Source organism: Orbicella franksi, chromosome 6, assembly GCF_964199315.1.
Source record: "Orbicella franksi chromosome 6, jaOrbFran1.1, whole genome shotgun sequence".
Lineage (NCBI taxonomy): Eukaryota > Metazoa > Cnidaria > Anthozoa > Scleractinia > Merulinidae > Orbicella > Orbicella franksi.
Window position 1 is genome coordinate 22,637,630 of NC_138150.1, and position 19,117 is coordinate 22,656,746.

At 36.3% G+C, this 19,117-nt stretch overlaps 1 protein-coding gene across 2 annotated transcripts in view; it reads right to left on the reverse strand.

The window, feature by feature from the left end:
* Nucleotides 1-17,601, reverse strand: part of LOC145491345 (transmembrane protein 94-like) — a 32,521-nt gene extending 14,920 nt beyond the window's left edge. For both annotated transcript variants that reach the window (XM_081470518.1, XM_081470517.1), the window contains exons 1-19: nt 16,762-17,601; nt 15,479-15,538; nt 14,059-14,297; nt 12,899-13,035; nt 11,628-11,806; nt 10,831-10,915; nt 9,943-10,036; nt 9,153-9,258; nt 8,441-8,527; nt 8,022-8,138; nt 7,292-7,408; nt 6,227-6,485; nt 5,817-5,881; nt 4,931-4,996; nt 3,886-4,004; nt 3,421-3,517; nt 2,511-2,616; nt 1,844-1,946; nt 1,264-1,342 (exon numbers count right to left, since the gene is read on the reverse strand). In XM_081470518.1, coding sequence (XP_081326644.1) covers nt 1,264-1,342; nt 1,844-1,946; nt 2,511-2,616; nt 3,421-3,517; nt 3,886-4,004; nt 4,931-4,996; nt 5,817-5,881; nt 6,227-6,485; nt 7,292-7,408; nt 8,022-8,138; nt 8,441-8,527; nt 9,153-9,258; nt 9,943-10,036; nt 10,831-10,915; nt 11,628-11,806; nt 12,899-13,035; nt 14,059-14,297; nt 15,479-15,538; nt 16,762-16,857 — 2,211 coding nt within the window. In that variant the 5' untranslated portion in view covers nt 16,858-17,601. The remainder of the gene's footprint in view (nt 1-1,263; nt 1,343-1,843; nt 1,947-2,510; nt 2,617-3,420; nt 3,518-3,885; nt 4,005-4,930; nt 4,997-5,816; nt 5,882-6,226; nt 6,486-7,291; nt 7,409-8,021; nt 8,139-8,440; nt 8,528-9,152; nt 9,259-9,942; nt 10,037-10,830; nt 10,916-11,627; nt 11,807-12,898; nt 13,036-14,058; nt 14,298-15,478; nt 15,539-16,761) is intronic.
* Nucleotides 17,602-19,117: the final 1,516 nt, after the last annotated feature.

Sequence of the window (19,117 nt, forward strand, 5' to 3'; positions counted from 1 at the left end):
TATGGAAGCTTATTAAATCCCACAAATCCCAGCATTAAGGTTCCACTCTTACTAATAAATTCAACCAATAATCAACCAAGATCAATAAACCACAAAATGATTAATGATTTAAAATGATTATGACTATGCTTGTCCACACAACAGATTTAAATGTTTGTTTTCCCTCAGGAAGCATGTAAACAGATCATGATAATGACAGTCAGTCACATTTGAGGCCAAGTTAGCATTGTGCTAATTAAATATTCCACTGCTGGGATGTTAGCAAATAATGACACTGTTCAGATCTGTTCGACCATTTCATCCAAACAAACTTTGTCAAGCAGAAAGGTAGCAAAGCTAATAAACCAAAAATTTCATTACCTTAATGTACTGTGAGAGCTTAACATTAAACAAAATGTCCAAAGAGGTAACAACACCCCTATCACCTAGAGTAGATGTACCAACCACTATACTATATGTCAGCCACTTATTTAAGTTCGCATACAATAGACCTATTTCAATATATTAAGATGGATTCTGCTCAAAGTTCGAGCAATAAGTGCAAATATTATTTACTAAAAATCTACTCATAGCACGGTAACTTTTGGAATACTACTTGAAACAACTCACTTTAGTTCATTTATCTAAGTGACCCCGTGATTAAATTCTCAAGCATTCTCGAGAAAGTTAATGTCAAACCTTGTAAGAATGCTTAGAGTGTGTGTTACAGTATTGTGTTTTTAACCAACATGAAATGTCTGTTTTAATTGAAATAGGGATAACTTCAAGTTCAATTTTCTCTTGCGGGATCACCTTGAGAGCTAAAGTCTTGATAAGTTCTTCTTAACTGTATTCAAAATATTACCATGCCATTAGGTTTTTTCGGTAACTTAATTTTTGCAATTATTGCTCGAATGTCTTTTCAGCCTAAAACAATAGACCCCAGTACGAGGCTCTGGGGAATAACTACAGAGTTTGTGGGGTTTATTCCCCGAAGCCTTGTGCTGAGGTCTGTGTTAGGCTGAATTTTCATACATTAAAATTGGTCTATTTACAATATCTTGTGCGCTAAGACCTTTTATACAATGTTCAAGCATATCAATGACAGGGAAGAGCTTATTATCAATGATAAAATACTAATCCCTGCATGAGGTGATTGAACATGGTTTCAAACTTTAATTCTCCAAGTTTCTCTGTATCGACATCATAATTGCTTGGACGTCATATATTCAGCAGTCTCGCAGAGTCAATAAGCATCTTAGAATACAGATATCAATTGCCTACCTCACTGACTGGACGATAAGCAAATGCAACACAATATGCTGACATACTGTTTCTCTGATAGAAGTCAAGGACTTTCTTCCTGAAATCAAGGACAAACCAAACAATATCATAATAAATACTCATACACATAAGAGAATTGATGGGTCATCTTACACTATTATTTACTTTCTAAATATGTTGTACACTAGGTTCCATGTTTTACTGTGGATGGTATACAAGAGTTGTAACTTAGTGCCTCTCTGGGGGTAAGGAGGATGAGTGAGCAAGAGAGATTTTAACCCAGAAAAGGTACTTTGTTGAACTTTTATAGTTAAGGTGAGAATAGTCTTCAGAATGAATGTTATTGGTAACTGAGATATGAACAGCCTTGGCAGTAGTCAAAGTTATAGAGAAGAATGTCTTGATAATGCTGATAGTAACAGAAATTTCAGCAGGCCAACTGGTAATTACTTTCAGATTCAGTGAAAACCTGCTTTCCTTATGACCACCCTATTAACACAATTAGATGTTTATATTGCCTATTGGGTTCCTCCGAGCTAGCAATAACTTACAGATCTGTCAAGTTATAAAGCACATTCACCTCTCAAATGCAGTCACAGGGCAGAGACTGGATCCATCCCAGAAATCACTACAGGCATCAAGAACGATATCTGCTGATCCCTGGGTAAGGAGTTGAAAAGAACCTACAGGAAATAGAAAAATCATCATGCCAATATTGTATGTTTAAAGGATAACTTTAGCTCATCTTGTGTGATTTTTTTATTAAGACATCTCGTAAGTAGGGGGTCCAACATAGGTTTGGCGGGACGTGGGATAAGCCGAAAAGGGAGGCGGAATGTGAGATGAAAATACTTCCATGGGAGCAGGATTTGCTCATTTTGGCAGGCAGGGTGTGGAACAGTTTTAAAATTGATGGCGAGATGCAGGAAAACAGAAAGTCACACATTACAGACGTCACATGGACAACTGCAAACTCTAACAAGGTAAGATTGCGATAAACATTCAGACTGGAGTGCAATGGCATGATTGAGGCAAAAATAGTGGTGGGATGCAGGAGATGAAAAAGCCTATGTTAGACCCTCTAAGTAATGTTTGCATACAAAAGGCTACCGTTAAGATACAATGCTTAGGGGAGCATCGTTCATCTGACCCCAGATTCTTGTTAATCATAGTCTCTGTACTTGAAATTAAAAGACAAAGTTTATGATAAGTTATATATTTATCCGTTCATTACCACAGCAACCTACCAGAGTGCTCCTCCTTGGTAATAAGGCAGATCATGTTTGGTATTGGCCTTTCTCTTGAAATGGATAAGAATGAGTGAGAGTGAATGGGAACTCTGAAAGTGGAGTTCTGTAAGAGAAAAATAGAAAGCAATAATTCTTACAAAGCTATAGGAAATTTCCAGCAGACTATAACTATTCCTACATCATTGACAAAAACAACTCTCGAAAACATTAGTTGAAGGCAACTAAGCACAACTAAGCACAATTATGCACAACTAAGAACAAATTAGCACAACAAAACACAACTAACCACAACTCAACAACCCATTTCAAAGATCATAGCATATTTGCTTTTTCAAAAACAATAAAACATTATTTACTGTCAGAGCAATACCCGTTTAAATTAGTCAATCAAATGTGAACTGTAAATTCATTCTTTGTCCCTCCTGTCCTACAAAAAGACATAAGTGGGCTGGAGGCTAATTCAAAAACCTAACGTTTGTTATTGTATTGAGAAAAAAAGATGTTGTTGTTGTTGCTGTTGTTGAATCGTTTTTTGGTATAGTTATGAGAGATGCAGTGGCCTATTGTTTGGCACTTGCACTTTGAATCAAGTCAGTCATATTTACATGTTGGACAGGGTCAATGTGTTGCATTTTTGGACTTGACACTTTCCTCTTATCGCCATGAGGGCACCTCCCCACCCAGAAATGTAATTGGGTACGTACTGGCAAACTGTTTGGTGACCTAACAAAACATTAGGGAAAGGGGATATCTGCAATAAATTAGCATCTGTCCAATACTGCTAGTCACTGAGTGTTGAGGAAACTGAGACAAGCTCTGGCTGTGTGGGTCACTTTGGCAGGACAGCAAACGTTTCCTTTACCTCCTAACATTTCTGCTATACAACAAGCTACAAGACTCTACTTACAATAGGTGACTGCACAGCAAAGATGTACTTTTGTTTGTTGAAGAGCTGTAGTGCACGTTCCATGAACCCTATTTCTTTGCCAAGAAGACAAAGGCATCTAGAAAGTCACAAGGTAACAAAACCAAAAGAAAACACCTGTTTTATGCATTATACATGTAAAGAAACAAAGAAAATGAATGTAGGACATTGCACTAGAAATCTGGAGGCCCCTAGATGAAATTCTCTGTCCTTGTTTAACTAGATTTGATCTTGGAGAACCACAATTCAACTTCTTAGCCAAGTTTTGTAAAAAAGCCAACTGGTAAGCCTTCCAACAGTTAGGAGTTGTAATTGCATTATTTTGTTTAGTGATTTACACTTTCCCCAGTTAGCACAATTTAAGAACTAAATATATACCCCAACAATAAATATACCCCACATTTGAACAAAAGATATATAATCATTATTATTTTAACAAAAGAATACCTTCTGTAAGAAGGCAAAGGAACTGAATTGTATGAAAGGGACAGAAGACCAGTGTGGTCAGCAAACCGTAGACATCTCACAGGAGATTTGCAACATGAATTAAGTAGGATATTTAGGCCCTGAAAGAAAGAAAAAAGGTTGTAATCATTATCAATGTTTCTCCTTGATATTTGCTCAGGATAAATATTTCTTTAACCAAAAACAGTACACTGGCAAATGATACCATGTATTACTAAATCTTCCAGGCAGTATGTGTGCTGTGATTGGTTAATTTCATGTGCAATGTTCTATATTACACCAAGCCGCTTCCTGTGCACTTGCTGTTTTCGTCTTTCAAGGGTGAGAGAGATGATAAACATCTTAAATCCATACTGTAAGATATCTGGGGTAGATACCAGATCTTATAGAAGGGGGTTTGAGATATAATTATGGGCCGCCAAAGGTGGTTTTTTCTGGAGGCATCTTTCCCTGGCAAATTTGTAAAATTGAGGTTCATGGAAATGGGATTTCAGTAAGCCGGCATATTGTAATGTCTCACTTTTTTTAATTTAGGGGTTCAACCCAACCCCCAAACCACCCTTAGATCCACCCCAGGACATGGATTTTGTTTTTTCCTATCAGTTTATTGATAGGGAAAATAGCTTGGTGTACTGGTCAACTTATGACCAATACACCAAGCCACCTCCTGTGCACTTGATGTTTTCCTCTTTCCAGGGTGAGAGATATGATAAACATCTTGTATCCATAATGAGAGATATGGATCATCATTTTTTCCTATCAATAATATTTACGACCAGTAAGCTAACTTCATGCTTGGACCATAAATCAATAAAAAATTAAACATAGTTGATATGTATCTACAGTATGTGGTAATGATAATATTAAATGTAATATTACATCTGTTGTTATCATTACTACATAGAGTACTATAGATACATATAAACTATGTTTAATTTTTTATTGATTTATGGTCCAAGCATGAAGCTTGCTGGCCATAAATATTATGTTTTGTGAGCAACACTGCCACATAATGCAAGGGACTTACCAGGGGTTTGAGTGAGTTGATATGACTCTGCCATCTCACATCATCAAATCTCAGCCCAAACTGACTCTACAATTCAAAAGAAGTTGCAGAAGCTATAATTTAAACCAGATTTTGATTTGAAGTGTTTAATTTTTATTCTCCTTTGTTTGAAACTTAAGTTGTTATGGCAATGAATATGACAAAAGCAATCAGAAAATATAAATAAAAAACCATTTAAAAATATATATATATTCCAACACTTCAAAACTAAGTAAACCACTTCATATAACTACAGCTATATCTCAAACAACAGAAATGAATGTATGAGTGGCTATGCTTAACTCCTTTCACTTTTACTTAACAAAAATTCTTTCAGGAAAACTTCAGTTATCCTCTCTGTTTGATTATCCATGTGATTTTTCACATGAATATCAACAATTTATCCAGTCTTCCCAAAACACTGTCACCCCCTCACAGGTATTTGTAGCAGGTCCTAGACAGGTGTATAGATTAGTTATGGCCATGTGTAAGGTCAAGATAACTGGGTGATGGACCAAGACATAGTTTAAGTCCATTAACACGCTAGAAAAGAACAAGGCCAGTGTCCAGCCACCAAATAAGCCTGGTCGATAAAGGATGTATTACACGGCATAACCCTAACCCTAACCCTAAGCACTTATTTCCCCACTAAGGTAGCTAGTCTCAGTGCAGGATTTGATTTGGAGAGCTAGCCATATCATAAACCTGCTTATCTTTTGGCTGGATGCAGCATATCAACTAGGGAAACAGTCAGATCGTCAGCATCAATTTTTTTGGGGTTGAACCTCTCCCAGGCAGGGAAACTATATTTATTTAAAGATACTGATTATCAAGAGATGCCCATTTACTTAGCCTACTTTAAACACACCTCAGGATCAGAGGACAAATTTAACACTTCTCTGTGACCTTTAAAACAGTTATTCCAATTGTCTTCTAAAATCCAGGAGAGAAAAGGGAAAAATGAAAAAAATTAAACACAATTCATTTTTACATCCAGTATGCAAATAGGACCTGAACTGAATATTTCTTGTCTGTAGTCTCTAAAGGCAGGGCTGTTCTCTAGGGACACCTGGCCGCCACAGGTGACTAACTTTTGCCTTTGGACAACTGGAAAACTTAGAATACTTTTTTCATATAAGCTTAAGTGCTGGGCAACCAGGATTTCAGGAACCTTTGGGCTCCTCATAATTTTAGACCACAGCCTTGCTATAGGCTTCTTTTTAGGCACTACTTGGTCTTTGGTAACGATGCTTCCAGCAGGTGAATAATAAATCTTACCAACAGATTCTGAGTCATCAACAGATGCAGAAATATCATCATCATCATCCTCATCATCAGATATCGATTCTTGGCCATCCTGACTTGACGACACTCTGCTTGTTTCGCTTGTCCAAGTGCAGACACTCTCTTTTCTCTCCTTCACCTGACCAGCTAACTCTTCCTTTAATCTTTGCTTTCGACTCTTTAGGAAGAACACCTTCTCTGCACAGGGATTGGGTAGTGAGAGTATCCCTTCTTTGTCCACACAACACCACACCTTAAGTTAAAAAGAACTATTTCAATGAAATCTCTCTCCAATGGAATTTAAATCATTGAAGCATCCAATAGGCAGTGGGGCTGAATACAAGGGACACTCATGACTACCAAGTTTTTCTAGTCTGTGGTAACTGGTCTGTGCAAGAGAAAATTTGACCTCTAAAAGCTTCATGCATGGTCATTTCATTAAGGTGGTGGCCACTCAAGGAAGGTTCTGCAGAGGCCAAATGTAATTAATAGATTACATAAGTCAGGAAATATAAGGTAGAACAAGATTGGCCACTTTGAGTTTACAACAGTTCAAATCATGTTTGACCACATTTCCAAACAGTGACCGAGAAGAGAGTTGAAAATAGAACATGCAGGGAAGTATCTTTGACAAACCGCCTGGCCCCAGTTGTTAGAAGGCTGGATAACGTTATCTATCAGATAAATTGCTATCCATTGGGTAAATGTTAGCAAAACAAACCACGTTATCCACTGGATAATGATTTATCTGGTGGATATTGTTATCCGCCTTTCGGACATCCCGGACCAGGTGTTTGGAAAAGTGGTCAAAATCAGTCACCTTTCCAAGTCTTTCTTTTATAGTTTAATATAAACCTTGTTATTATTACTTATTTAAACTTGATGAACTATTTTTATGAGTTTGAGAAGAGAACTTGCAAACTTTCAACAACACTCCGAAAGTAAAGTACATAAAGTTGCAATGTTGACTTAAAAAGGTCTGACTAAATTATAGTAGTAGTCTGACTATATTACAGTTGTAGTATTTATAGTTAGAGAAAAAACAATGGAAACACTCACGGTAACGCTTCCAAGGATTTCTAAAAGGTTAGCTGTTCTTGGTAAACTTGATGGATCTCCCAGTAAATTTTTCCAAAAGCAATGGAACACTTCTTGCAGAGATATCTCATTTGTTGGCTAACATTAGAAAAAAAAACAGTTAAATATTTTACTAGCATTTGCCATTTTTACTTGTAAGGCTTTACCCATTGAGTGGATGACATGCTACCTTCATCAGAGTATTTGCCTGTCAAGTTTACTTCTTATTTTAAGCAATTGAGAAACATTACTATATTTAAAAGTTTTTTCATTTGAAGAAAATCCAATCCAGCAGAACTTTAAATGTCAGTTCTGAGAGTACCAGTACATGCTTATGACATCATGCTTTATATTGTAAGCTAAAAATGACAAAAAGTCTAATAAGCCATTCTATATAATAAAAAAGAAAATTACACAGTAGCTTGAAGATATGGATTTGATTTTATTGTGTAAAAAACAATATTTTACTCACTTGCTGTGCTCATTCATAAAATAGTGTTTCTACATCTCAAAAATACCGGTAAAATCCATATTTTTGTGCCCTTGTGTAATTCCTCTATAATTACATGTATATCAAGCTGATCAATGACTAATCAATAAATTCTTGGAAGCCAAGCAATTTTTATTTCTTCAAGCACTCAGTCTTCTAAAATTTTACAGCAATGTATCATCAAGAATTTTGGTGCCAAAATCTCCAGAAAGCTGCCTTTACCTTTTCTTTTTCTTTTAAAAAAGTGAATAAGACTTTGATTCTTGCTGTTCCATAAAGATTTAAACAAATCCAGACAATTGGAAAAGAAATTGGAAGAAGTGGCAACACGGCATATCCCTGTAAAGGAATGTGAACCAAGAAGTAATAAAGGTATTCACCATATTAAATGCAGACTATCCAAGTGATACAATGATGTCACACTTTTCCGATTATTTTCATTCAGACAAAAAAATAGCCTCACCATTTGATTTATATCATGCTGACAGGAACAAAATAATGCACTGTTCGTCATCTGGATCATTTGAACATGTGATAAAATCTTGCATTATCTTCACACAAGACCCACAACCCACAACCATGACCCACCCACCCACCCATGCTGAGGAGACAATCTCTCGATTTCACTTGCTAAGACTCACCTGCAGTAAAAGAATCATTTCACTCCAATGGCCAGAGTCATTTTTAAGGAAAATTGTTCTCAGAATATTAACTGTAAAAGAAGACACCTTAAAAAAGACATACAATTAAACAATGTTAGTATAAAACAGAATAGTAAGGATGTATGAGGTAGACCAACTATCAAATTTATCAAATATATGTATGGATTTATGAAAACTGTGTTAAAGAACGTTTTGGTGTAAGCATTTTTTACTCCAAGATACTTAAGTCAAGGACATAAAAATTCAAAGGAATGTCAGTACTTTGTTTTCTTTCTACTCTTCTATCTTCCTTAGCACTCTTTTCTGTTTTGGGTGGTTCATTTGGTGTGATTTTTGGGCCTTTAGGAGTTGTGCAATCCAAGTGAATATAAATCAAAGCAAGTACCTCACTTCTAAAGTGTGAAAGAACATTTTCATACATACAGTCCTTATTATTAATAATAGTAATTAATATTTTACCAGTACCTAACATGTTCATGTAATGGTTACATGAAAAAGCAACAAAAATTACTATTTAATAAAATAAAAATTATTAACATGTCGTTAACTCAAAAACAATTACAGCTTGATTCTAAGACGTTTTTGTTATTATTTTAATACAGGAGCAGGATCTGAGCATTCAACAAGATGTCTGTCTGCTTTGCCACATTATCGTATAACAAAAACTAAACAAACATACAAGGAAACTTACCAAAATTACAAAGAGTAGTTTCTTGTCTATAATAGTGCTAGTAATGTAATGCATTTCATTTCCAACAATGCTTATTGGCCTCTTCAAAGAGTTTTCCAAAATTTTTCTGTCAAAAGATTAAAGAAATCAACTCTGACTACATCTACTGCAATATACCTGTGCTACACATTAAAAGTGTGCCCACACACCCTCAAGAAAGAGGGTGTGTAGACTTCTTTTTAGAGACTGAATTTCAACTGTGTTGAAAATTTTTTCATTATTTCATCACTAAAAGATGATGAGATTGGTGTTGTTTTGGTCTGAAAACCAATACATAATGCATACAATTCTTGTGTTACCCAAAACAACATTACAAAAGGAGAGAGGGAATACCATCATTCATTTAGCAACAATTTGGATTTTAGCTAATATAACAGGAAAATATATACATAAGGTATTTTTCAATAATTGTTTATCTACTTACTCTGCCCAGGCTTGTAGCTGGTATTTTATAAGGTTGATGGAAGGACTGACAGAAATCAGGTGTGGTTAGTGAGTGCCAATTGGATGTTTCTCATGCCTTCAACTCAGAACTAATAAATTTATTAACAATACATAGATTAAATTGAAGGGGTTGTGATAAACCCAGACATTAATGAAATCCCTGTAAGTTCTTTTTTTTGCAGCCATTACAAATCTGTAATTCTGATAATTCAGAGTTCTTCTAGTTCATCCAGTAGTGTAAAACTCATTTATCATACATTAGTACATTAAATGTTGTCACATGTTACTGGTTTGTTACTAATTGTACCTTAGACTTAGTTTAAAAGGTGTTTCTGTAACAAGGAACTTCTCTCGTGGGTGAGGCTGGGATGATTGTATGCCAGTTCCTTTGCTACTCTCAGCTGGGAAGTAACATAAAAACATGAACAATTATTTCATAAGGTTGTGTTTTACTTTGCAGACACATTATTTTGCAAAGGTAGCCTTGACAATTTTGACACTTCAACAGTTACATGCAGTTCAATGATAAAGCTATTGAATAGTTAAAAACCTTTTTTTATATATATATATATTTTTAAAAAAAGGCCCATACAGCTTAAATTCAGTTGCACAACAGCTGCTTGAACCCTTGACTAACATGTCAGCAGGTCATGCATCTGGACCTCAGCAAATTTCTGAGCATGTCTCATTGACCAGAAAGATGGCAGGGCAGGAAAAAGAAGAGGTCTGATTGCCCGGGGCAAGTAAATTTTGCTCTTGGGCAAGTGACAGTGGAAGTTTGGTTGTCCGGTGGGCAAGTGAAATTAGCCTCAGTAGTCTTGTTAGTGATAATTTCCAATAAAATCAAAAGCAATTACCAAGTAAATGATGTAATTGATGAGGCATGAACATTGCGCACCTATTGGCCAAGTAACATTTTAGTGGGAGCAACTGAAAACTGAAATGTACTGGCTCACTGGACGGGTGGATTTCAATTTTTTTTCCTGCCTTGGATGGTGATTGAACTTTGCATTAACAAGAATATTTTATATCAGTTTAGAGGTATGACGAGATGACAGACCCTGAGGAGATATTGAGTTTTGCTTCCCTTCACACTTCTTGAGAAACATCAACACTTACTGCTTTCCTGTAAGGCAGCCATCGAGTACTTATCATCAAAGATACTGAGCTTCCATAGCTGAATCATTAAACTTACCAGATGTAGTTTGTGTTATGGGATGAAAAACCTGACCCTCTTCAAGAACATGTAAAGATCCTTTGCTTGGTAATTCTGAGGAAAGCTTGTTATAATTATGAAAGCAAACTTATTGAGTTACGAGTATATAACAAAGAAATTTAATATTAGTAGATACAAGCTTAACAAGAAACAAATTAATATGAAAAAGAATTTAAAGAAATTTATCATATGTAATTATTAACAGCTGGTAACACTTAATTACTATACATGAATGTCGTGGTTCGATTTACATGTAGATTAGAAACATGGAAATGAAATAAAGGAATATAAAGGTCACACCAGTTGGTTTTAAAAGTTTTAACCTGAGCCAAATTTAAATCACAATGCAAGCATATACAGTAACTAATCCAAGCCAAATCTGGTTTGTGTTGTCTAGCCAAAACCTAAAGGGGAATAGCAACAATTCTAGCTATTCACTAAATGTTCTATTGGAGTGTTCTATGCTAACTGGAGTGTTGCAATATTACAATCCTTCATACACTTGTCTTAGATAACACACCGTGTTATGGGCAAAATCATCACATTACAAAGCATGACTTGAAGCAATAATATTGCCCTTGGCACAGCTACAATGTACCATTAGCACATTTACACAGTGTACAATGTTCTAGTATACAACTTTATGTACTTTGTAGTCCTCTTGTAAAACAAGTTGTACAAACCTAGCAATGTGCACTGCAGTACAGGCTTTCTGAACCTTGCACAGGAATTCAAGTTTTCTTATTACAGACAAAGCTAGAAAGATCAGTGTTTACCTGTTGCACTTGTGCAGGTGCCTGATGACCAGGTCCTAGTATCACAACATCACCCTGAACAAGAAGATTGCATGGAACACTGACCAGTTCACTATCTCTGTAGGCGTGCACCAGCGAGATGGACGGTGAGGGAGGGGTGCAGGGATCGACGTAATCTGATGGCATCCAGCTGCAACAAGCTACAGATAAGGAAGTCAACAATCATCTGTAGATCAAGGACCTAAAACTGCTTTTATGAACTGTACAAACAATCAATAAAGTTAATGAGATGCAATTATTGGACAATGTATTTGTATGAACCAGAAGCAGTCTAACAGTCTGTAAACTGCATGGATCATAAAGCAGCTTTAATTACAAAATGTGTCAGCTTGTCTGCATTTTTACACATATTTTGCATCATTTGTATTAAAGTTAAGGTAAGACCTTTGGGAATTGGTACATGATCTTGAGTGCTCACCAAGCAATAACATGAACCCTCCTATCTATACAACAGACCTTCTTGGACGGGTTGTTCAAAGCCCAATTAAGCTAACCCAGGTTAGCAAGAATTTTGATTTCAGTTTTGTAACTTTTCCATGAGGTTTTCTGTTTAAATTGTTTGTCCTTCAGTTTTGAGTTTGGATAATCTCAATACACAGGACATAAGCAGTGAAAGAACATTTTTAGACAGGAAAAATTAATACTATGGTTAACTTTTAATCCTGGGTTGGCATTAGCCAGCTTTCAAATAACCTGGCCCTGGGCTACAGTTGCAGGCTAGTTTTAGTAATATGCATAATCCTCACCAAAATCCTTAGTACATTACAACACTCAGTGCAGAAGGTTAAGTGTTTAACTCCTGTTGGGACTCAGTCAACTATTGAACAAAATTTAGAACATTTACCATCTTTGTATCATTAAAGAGCAATTGAGAAGAAGATTTTTCTGTCAGTGACACAGGCATCCTCGGAGAAAGAATTCTGTATTCTCCATTTAGGAGTCGAACCTAAAACCTTCTGGATACTAGTCCAGATGCTCCACCACAGAGCAACCAGCTAGGAGACTTGTGGGAGTGAAGGCTATTAAACTAAGTTCAGGTTATTGGAAAACAGCATCAAGTACATGTACAGTACTGTTTGATTATGATTGCAGTGGGCGAGCTGTTCAGTGTTAAAATAAAATTTTCAAAGTTCTTAAAGTTCCTCGCATGCATTTCAAAATTGAACCTGTTGAGGTACCTGCAAGGAATAATAATAATATTGAAGTCTTCAACAAGAGAGATTTTTGCTCACCATCACAGTTGCTCAACAGATCCTGGGCACTTCTGACCATCTCTGTTCTTCTCAGTCTCTCCTCTCGAGCACACAAGGTAAGATTGACAACTGTCAACAGTAACACAATGATCCCTTCAATCAGTGGCAGACTGGAGCTGGAGACAAAATGCACCCATTAGTTAACAGCCACCCATGGAAATTATTGTCTCAGCTAAAGTGACATAAGATGATAATAATAATAATAATAATAATAATAATAATAATAATAATAATAAATAAATAAATATTTATATAGCGCCTATCCATGCCTGCTCTAGGTGCTGTACAATTCGCCAAAATGAGCTGTACTAATCTTAATAATTAAAAATGTGCAATTAAGAAAGTAATAAAAAGTAAAAAAAGATGAGTTTTGAGTTTAGATGACTTCAAGATTAGAACTGAAGTAATATTGGGGCTGAGTAGATTTTGAACTGAGATGTAAATGGACTAGAAATCAGTTTGACTTGATTTGCAATTTTGTGAGTTTGCTAATGATAGATGACAGCACATTCTTGGTTTTCCTGATTTTTTTTTTCAACAAGTTGCAAGGAAATGTTTCCCATTTAGCTTCACCTTAGAGATAACCAACAGTCCAAATGCATACCCCATAATAATATCCTATTTTGCCAATCTCCCTACAATATGTCACTTTAAAGTAAATTGGACATAAACATATTTGTGTGTGTCACATGAGCAATGTGATACTGGGGGATTGCAAAAAGACTTGACTGTTGATCAAATTAAAGATATTACTGAACAAACACCAGTATCAGAAGTATATAACCCAGGATTATACCCTTCTGCCAGTACTGTATATTATAATAATATTGACCTTGAGGTTTTCATGGGTGAGGGAAGTTATCAAAGTCATAAGAAACCAAGGGAATAACACAGGGCTGAGATAATTTACATTACATGTATAATAACAATAAAAACTAACAATTTATGATTTCATTTAATAACAATGTTGTCATCAATAATGAAGGAAAAGAGGAATTACAGGGTCTCTTAACTGCCAGTTGCAGAAGGCTCCTGTAACACCAATTGTAACAACAATTGCAAGTTGCAAAAGTTAGTCACCAAACTTATGATCGTATTAAATTCTGGTAAAGTCTGGACCTTAGGGTGTAGAGACTTACTTCCTTGTTGTACCAGCCAAGGCATATGACAAAATCATCACCAAGAACTCAAAAATTAGAAATGCAAGACTGATGAAGCTAATCGGCAAGTAATGATTAACACTCAGCGCACTCCACAGATCCTTTCTCCAGGTGACACTATTAGCTGCTGTGAAAGCTGTTAACTCCTCACGGATGGCATCAAAAAGTCTTTTAAATGCCTCCTGGGAACTGAGCCCAAGTGATCCACCATCTGATCTCTTGAAAACAACAATATTATGTTTGTCAACAACGTATTGTAACTATTTTGTATCAATGCTTATATGCCACTATTCCCAACACCCACTCCAAGCAATTTAGGATGACACTGCTTAAAAATTATTTTGTCAGTGATTATTGAAATCTCGAACTAACAATTTTTTCTTTTCTCTTGAGAGTTCAAAATACTTGGCTTCCCTGTACATTTTTTGTTTCTTCTCCCTCTCCCTAAACAAGGGATAACATCTCACTGGTTCTTAACCCATTGACTCCCGTACCGCCCATAACTGGCCATGAAGAGCGTCGGCCCTTGTTCTACTTCTGACATCATCACCTTTGACCAAAATTGGCATCACCTGTACTGAAGTTCTGTAGGAGGAAAAGATCTTTCCAATTATACCCAGATCAGAGTGATCGGCTCAATGGAGCGTGAAATAATTATATGTACAAAAATGCTCAGAAATTTGAGTGAAAAACTCTCAGCAGAATTTCCTGCAACTACACTTAGCTATTGCATGGCAAAAATTGCCCATCTTGATTATACTTTCTCAGAAGTTATTGAACTGGAAGCAAGCCCAGTAGAAGGTCAATCACTGCAACATAAAGATAAGAAAAGGAGAAAAAGGAAAGGCGAAAAAAAATAATTTAAAAAACTGAAAAGGCTAGATGTAGGTCACTTTCTCATCCAAGCATTCATATCCATGACATTTTTTATTCACACTCTCAATGATACTATGTTATTAAATTCTGGACTATTATTGTTTTTGTTTGGCAGAGGCTGACTAGGGCACTTCAAGAGGAATGAATTCTGCAACCTATATGAAGTGGTAAATGAAATCACACACATATGTAGTGTAATTTAACCAGTTTTCAAGCATTCATGTCCATAACATTTTGTATTCAGACTCTCAATAATACTATGTAATTTTCTGGACTATTATTGTTTTTATTCTTGTACGCCAGTAAGTCCAGATCTTATTTTGTGATTTGACTGTTCTTTCAACAGAACTAAGGGTTATATTGTAGTTTAAATTAAAGTTTTGGCCTTGTAAAAAACAGTTTGATTTTTATTTTCTTTTATTTTATGATCATGGTTAAATCATGCCTAATGAGTCTGAGACAATGACCAATAGAAATTTAAACCAGATCTGATATGTATATAAAATAAAATGACAGCACTTACTTCCTGAACTTGACAAAGAACCTCCAGTGTGTCCATGTCAATTTCACCTTCACTCTCACCCTACACATGTTAATTAAAAATTAAAATCAAAATCAAATAACGACATCAAGAGATTCACTTCAAATTAAGCTTGACTGGGAAATAAATGCTCATTTTCTCTTAAACGAGCATGGTGACAGTTTTATTCTTAAATGTCACGTGACCTCAAAGTAGCCAATTAGGACATGCACTATTGGGTACAAAATTCCAGCTATAAAACAATAGCTGTTACTGCAATTCTCAGCAGCTTGACATACAACAAGGCAACAGGCCGGGGTAATTATAGTTATTGTGTGTTAAGTGTTATTGCAGGCTCAACTGAAATAAAAGCTAAATTTGTATCTAAAACCACAACAATATTAAAGTTGTTTTTCCTTTTAAGGTCATTCCCCAGTATTGCATTGCACATCCCTACTGCGCATAATTTCACGTATGATTAGCGCGTGTGCATGAAAAATTGATGGCTTTTTCTTTGTGGCTGGACCTCACAATAGAGGTAAATCGTCATTTTCTTGAAAACGAGTACGGTGACCTATCATTTTTTTCTGTTGTGTTGAATTGAGTAATAAATTTCTCTATGTAAAATAACTATGGGCCCATTCCCAGTGTTGAGCAAGAAACAATCGTCTGAAACGTGAATTTAGCAAGCAATCAAGACTATAATCATGGTGCTATTGTAAGGATTTATATGGTATAAACAAGGTGCTGTTGCTCCTAAACAAACATGGAGACCCCTCAATTTTATTTCCAAATTTAAGTTCCTATAATATAAACAGTCAATAGGCAAAGTTTGACAAAAATCTCAGTGCAGGTTCTATTTCTGAGGAACGACCTTAAGTAGCTGCATGACATTAAGAAGTGAAACAAGCTTAATGCACAAGCAAGCTCTAGTTTTCATGTGGGCAACATAAAATGTAAACTGCAGACCAGTGTCCGCAGTTCTCCAATACTTCATTTTGTAAGATACACTTAAGGGGAAAACAATAGTCCGCATATACTTTACGCTGAACGATTTTCATTGTCTATTTCTCCTTCACACTGCAAAAAGTTTTGCATAGACCGACTTGACCGTGTTATTGAGTTTCTCAGAAAGTATAACTACAATTTTGAAGTGCTGAAGAACGTTTGACACTGAAAATCTCTTAGGCCTGAGCTTTTATGTTTCTTGGAAGGCAGGGGGCCAGCGATTAGATAAGACAGTTTTCAAATATCAACTGCACTTTAGAAATGCATATTCAACTTACCAGCCCTTCTCTTCTTCGCCAACTCCATGATCTTCGTATTTCTGAAGCAACAGCCGAACCTCTGGGGTAACTAATTTTTCTTCTACCATCTGACATTATGCACGAGTTGTCTGTCAGACGACCACAACTACCCAAGATGTCACAAGTATTCTTCTTTGAAAATGTTGGTGTCTAGTCCAGACAAAAGGCAGAAAATTTTCACCATAGTTAGAACAAGAATATCGAAGCTGCCTACATCAGTGGAGGTGAATTTTCCGAGACTAGTTCTTTTTTTTCTCTGCGGATAAACATTTCACTTCCTACATCTGACTGGTAGACGCCATGATTGAAGTCCCCGCCAAACAAACTCGGTCCAGATTCCCTCATACTATTCTTGTCGTTTGGTCCCAGGCCCCGAGAAAAAAGGTTACCGTGATAACTGAGAGATGGGCTGAGCTGTTCATTGATAGCTGAGAAATCGCCGAAAATTTAACTGATAACTGACATTCCAACACTCCATCTAGACAGAAAACATTGTGAGGCTCTGGAAACAGTAACTTGTGGAGAAATCCAAAACAGTTTTATGCGACGCTACGCGTTAAAAAAACCATATTACCCCTTGATGTTGCTGTGCTAAACCAAAATGGCCGGTGTCACAGTGATTTGGGTATCCCCGCGTTTTGGGTACCCCCGTGCCCAAATCCCTAGTGTTTTGGGTATCCCCAGTATGGGATACCCAAATACGCTTCCTCCTTCCCTTCGGAGCCTAAGTTAATGCCATCTTGGGATGTTGGCTGGCATTCGTTCTGAGGGTGTCGCCAATATAAACCTCCAGTGCTAATTTACTTTTGTTAGTTCAAGGGAAGGCGCTTATTCAAGAGTTAGGGGCTTATTAGGGACGGAACGCCTATTTTTTAACATATACGTCTGAATGTGGTCAGTATTAGCTTTAATAAAAAAACAAACAAACAATAGATCAGTTAACAAAAGAGTTTGCGAAAGTCCTTATGTTTAGTATAATAGTACTGTCACGAGAGGAAAAGGCTCCAAAAACTGATAATATAGACTTTGTAAATGATACCCTATTTGATTGTTAAATTATCTTGAAATTAGTTTTATATCGTGATATCAATTTTTTTTTATTATCAGCCTTAGAATTACCGACACGATGACCAAGAGCTAGATGAAAACGATCTTTCTTTCCGAAACCTTGAACTTTCTTCCAAATATGGTTATCGATGTAATTCAATCTAATTTTTTTACAATAACCGTCTTATTTCTCGCGCGCTGATTGGCTCATTTGTATCATCAATAAGAGTACAGACGGATTTAAATTTTAATTTATACAAGCTTTCAAGTTCAACTTTCTGCTGTCAGACTGTCAACTTCTTAACCAATGAGATTTCATGGACTTTTTTAAGTAGCCAATCAAAAAGCGAGAAACGCTATTGACAATGTTCGCGTCATTTGAATAAAATTCACTTATCTTTGTGTACGGCAAGTTTACGGCGTCTTTTCCCGCGTCTTACGTAAGCTGCAAACAAGCCGCGATACCATTTGTACGAGTGGTTTCGCGTCTTATATAAGCCGCGGCTTATTTAGGCCTAGCTCAAAACCGTCGTCTTACACAAACCGCGGCCTATGTTATGCACGGCTTGTGTAAGACGTGAACTGGTTAAAATGGAACATTTATACGGTAAAAGTTCGCGTCTTATTTAAGCCGCGGCTTGTGTAATCCGCGGCTTATTTTCCTCGTATAAATGGCCCTATTATCCCATATCATAGGTGCGCGCGGATCCCAAGACTTACGGTCTCCGTCGATCCCCGAGTATGGCTCCTGGTTTGGACAATAGCAACAGCAACAACAACAAAACTTAATTAAGTATTTTAATACAAGCACAGCTTTATTACGGTCCGTTGGGTTCTTCTATACGGTATCCAGAAGAAAATGTGTGGGGAAGGGGACGATTGAAACAGATCTCAACTCAGATTTAAGTTTACTTGGAAAGTTTTACAATTCAGGGTCAATTCAAACAACGAAATTACAGTCTGTCAGTTCAAACAACGAGGTCTTGATTTGCGTCAGTGAATAATTATTTTAATAATTGCTTAAAAGCAATCTCCTAAAGTTTAAAACAAAAGATTTCCGTGATCAGCCTTCCACTGATGTAAAAACATCACGGATACTAAACTTGCCTGGTTATTGTCCTGTCTTAAACTGATGGCGAAGCAATTTTTGCATTCTAGATAAATTTGAAAATTACAACTGCACTGACAAATATAATGATCCATCTCTACTCTGTTACCCCTGGGATGTATTCAAATTCGCTCATGTCACACATGAACGAACTTTAAATGCACATATCACTAGGTATGG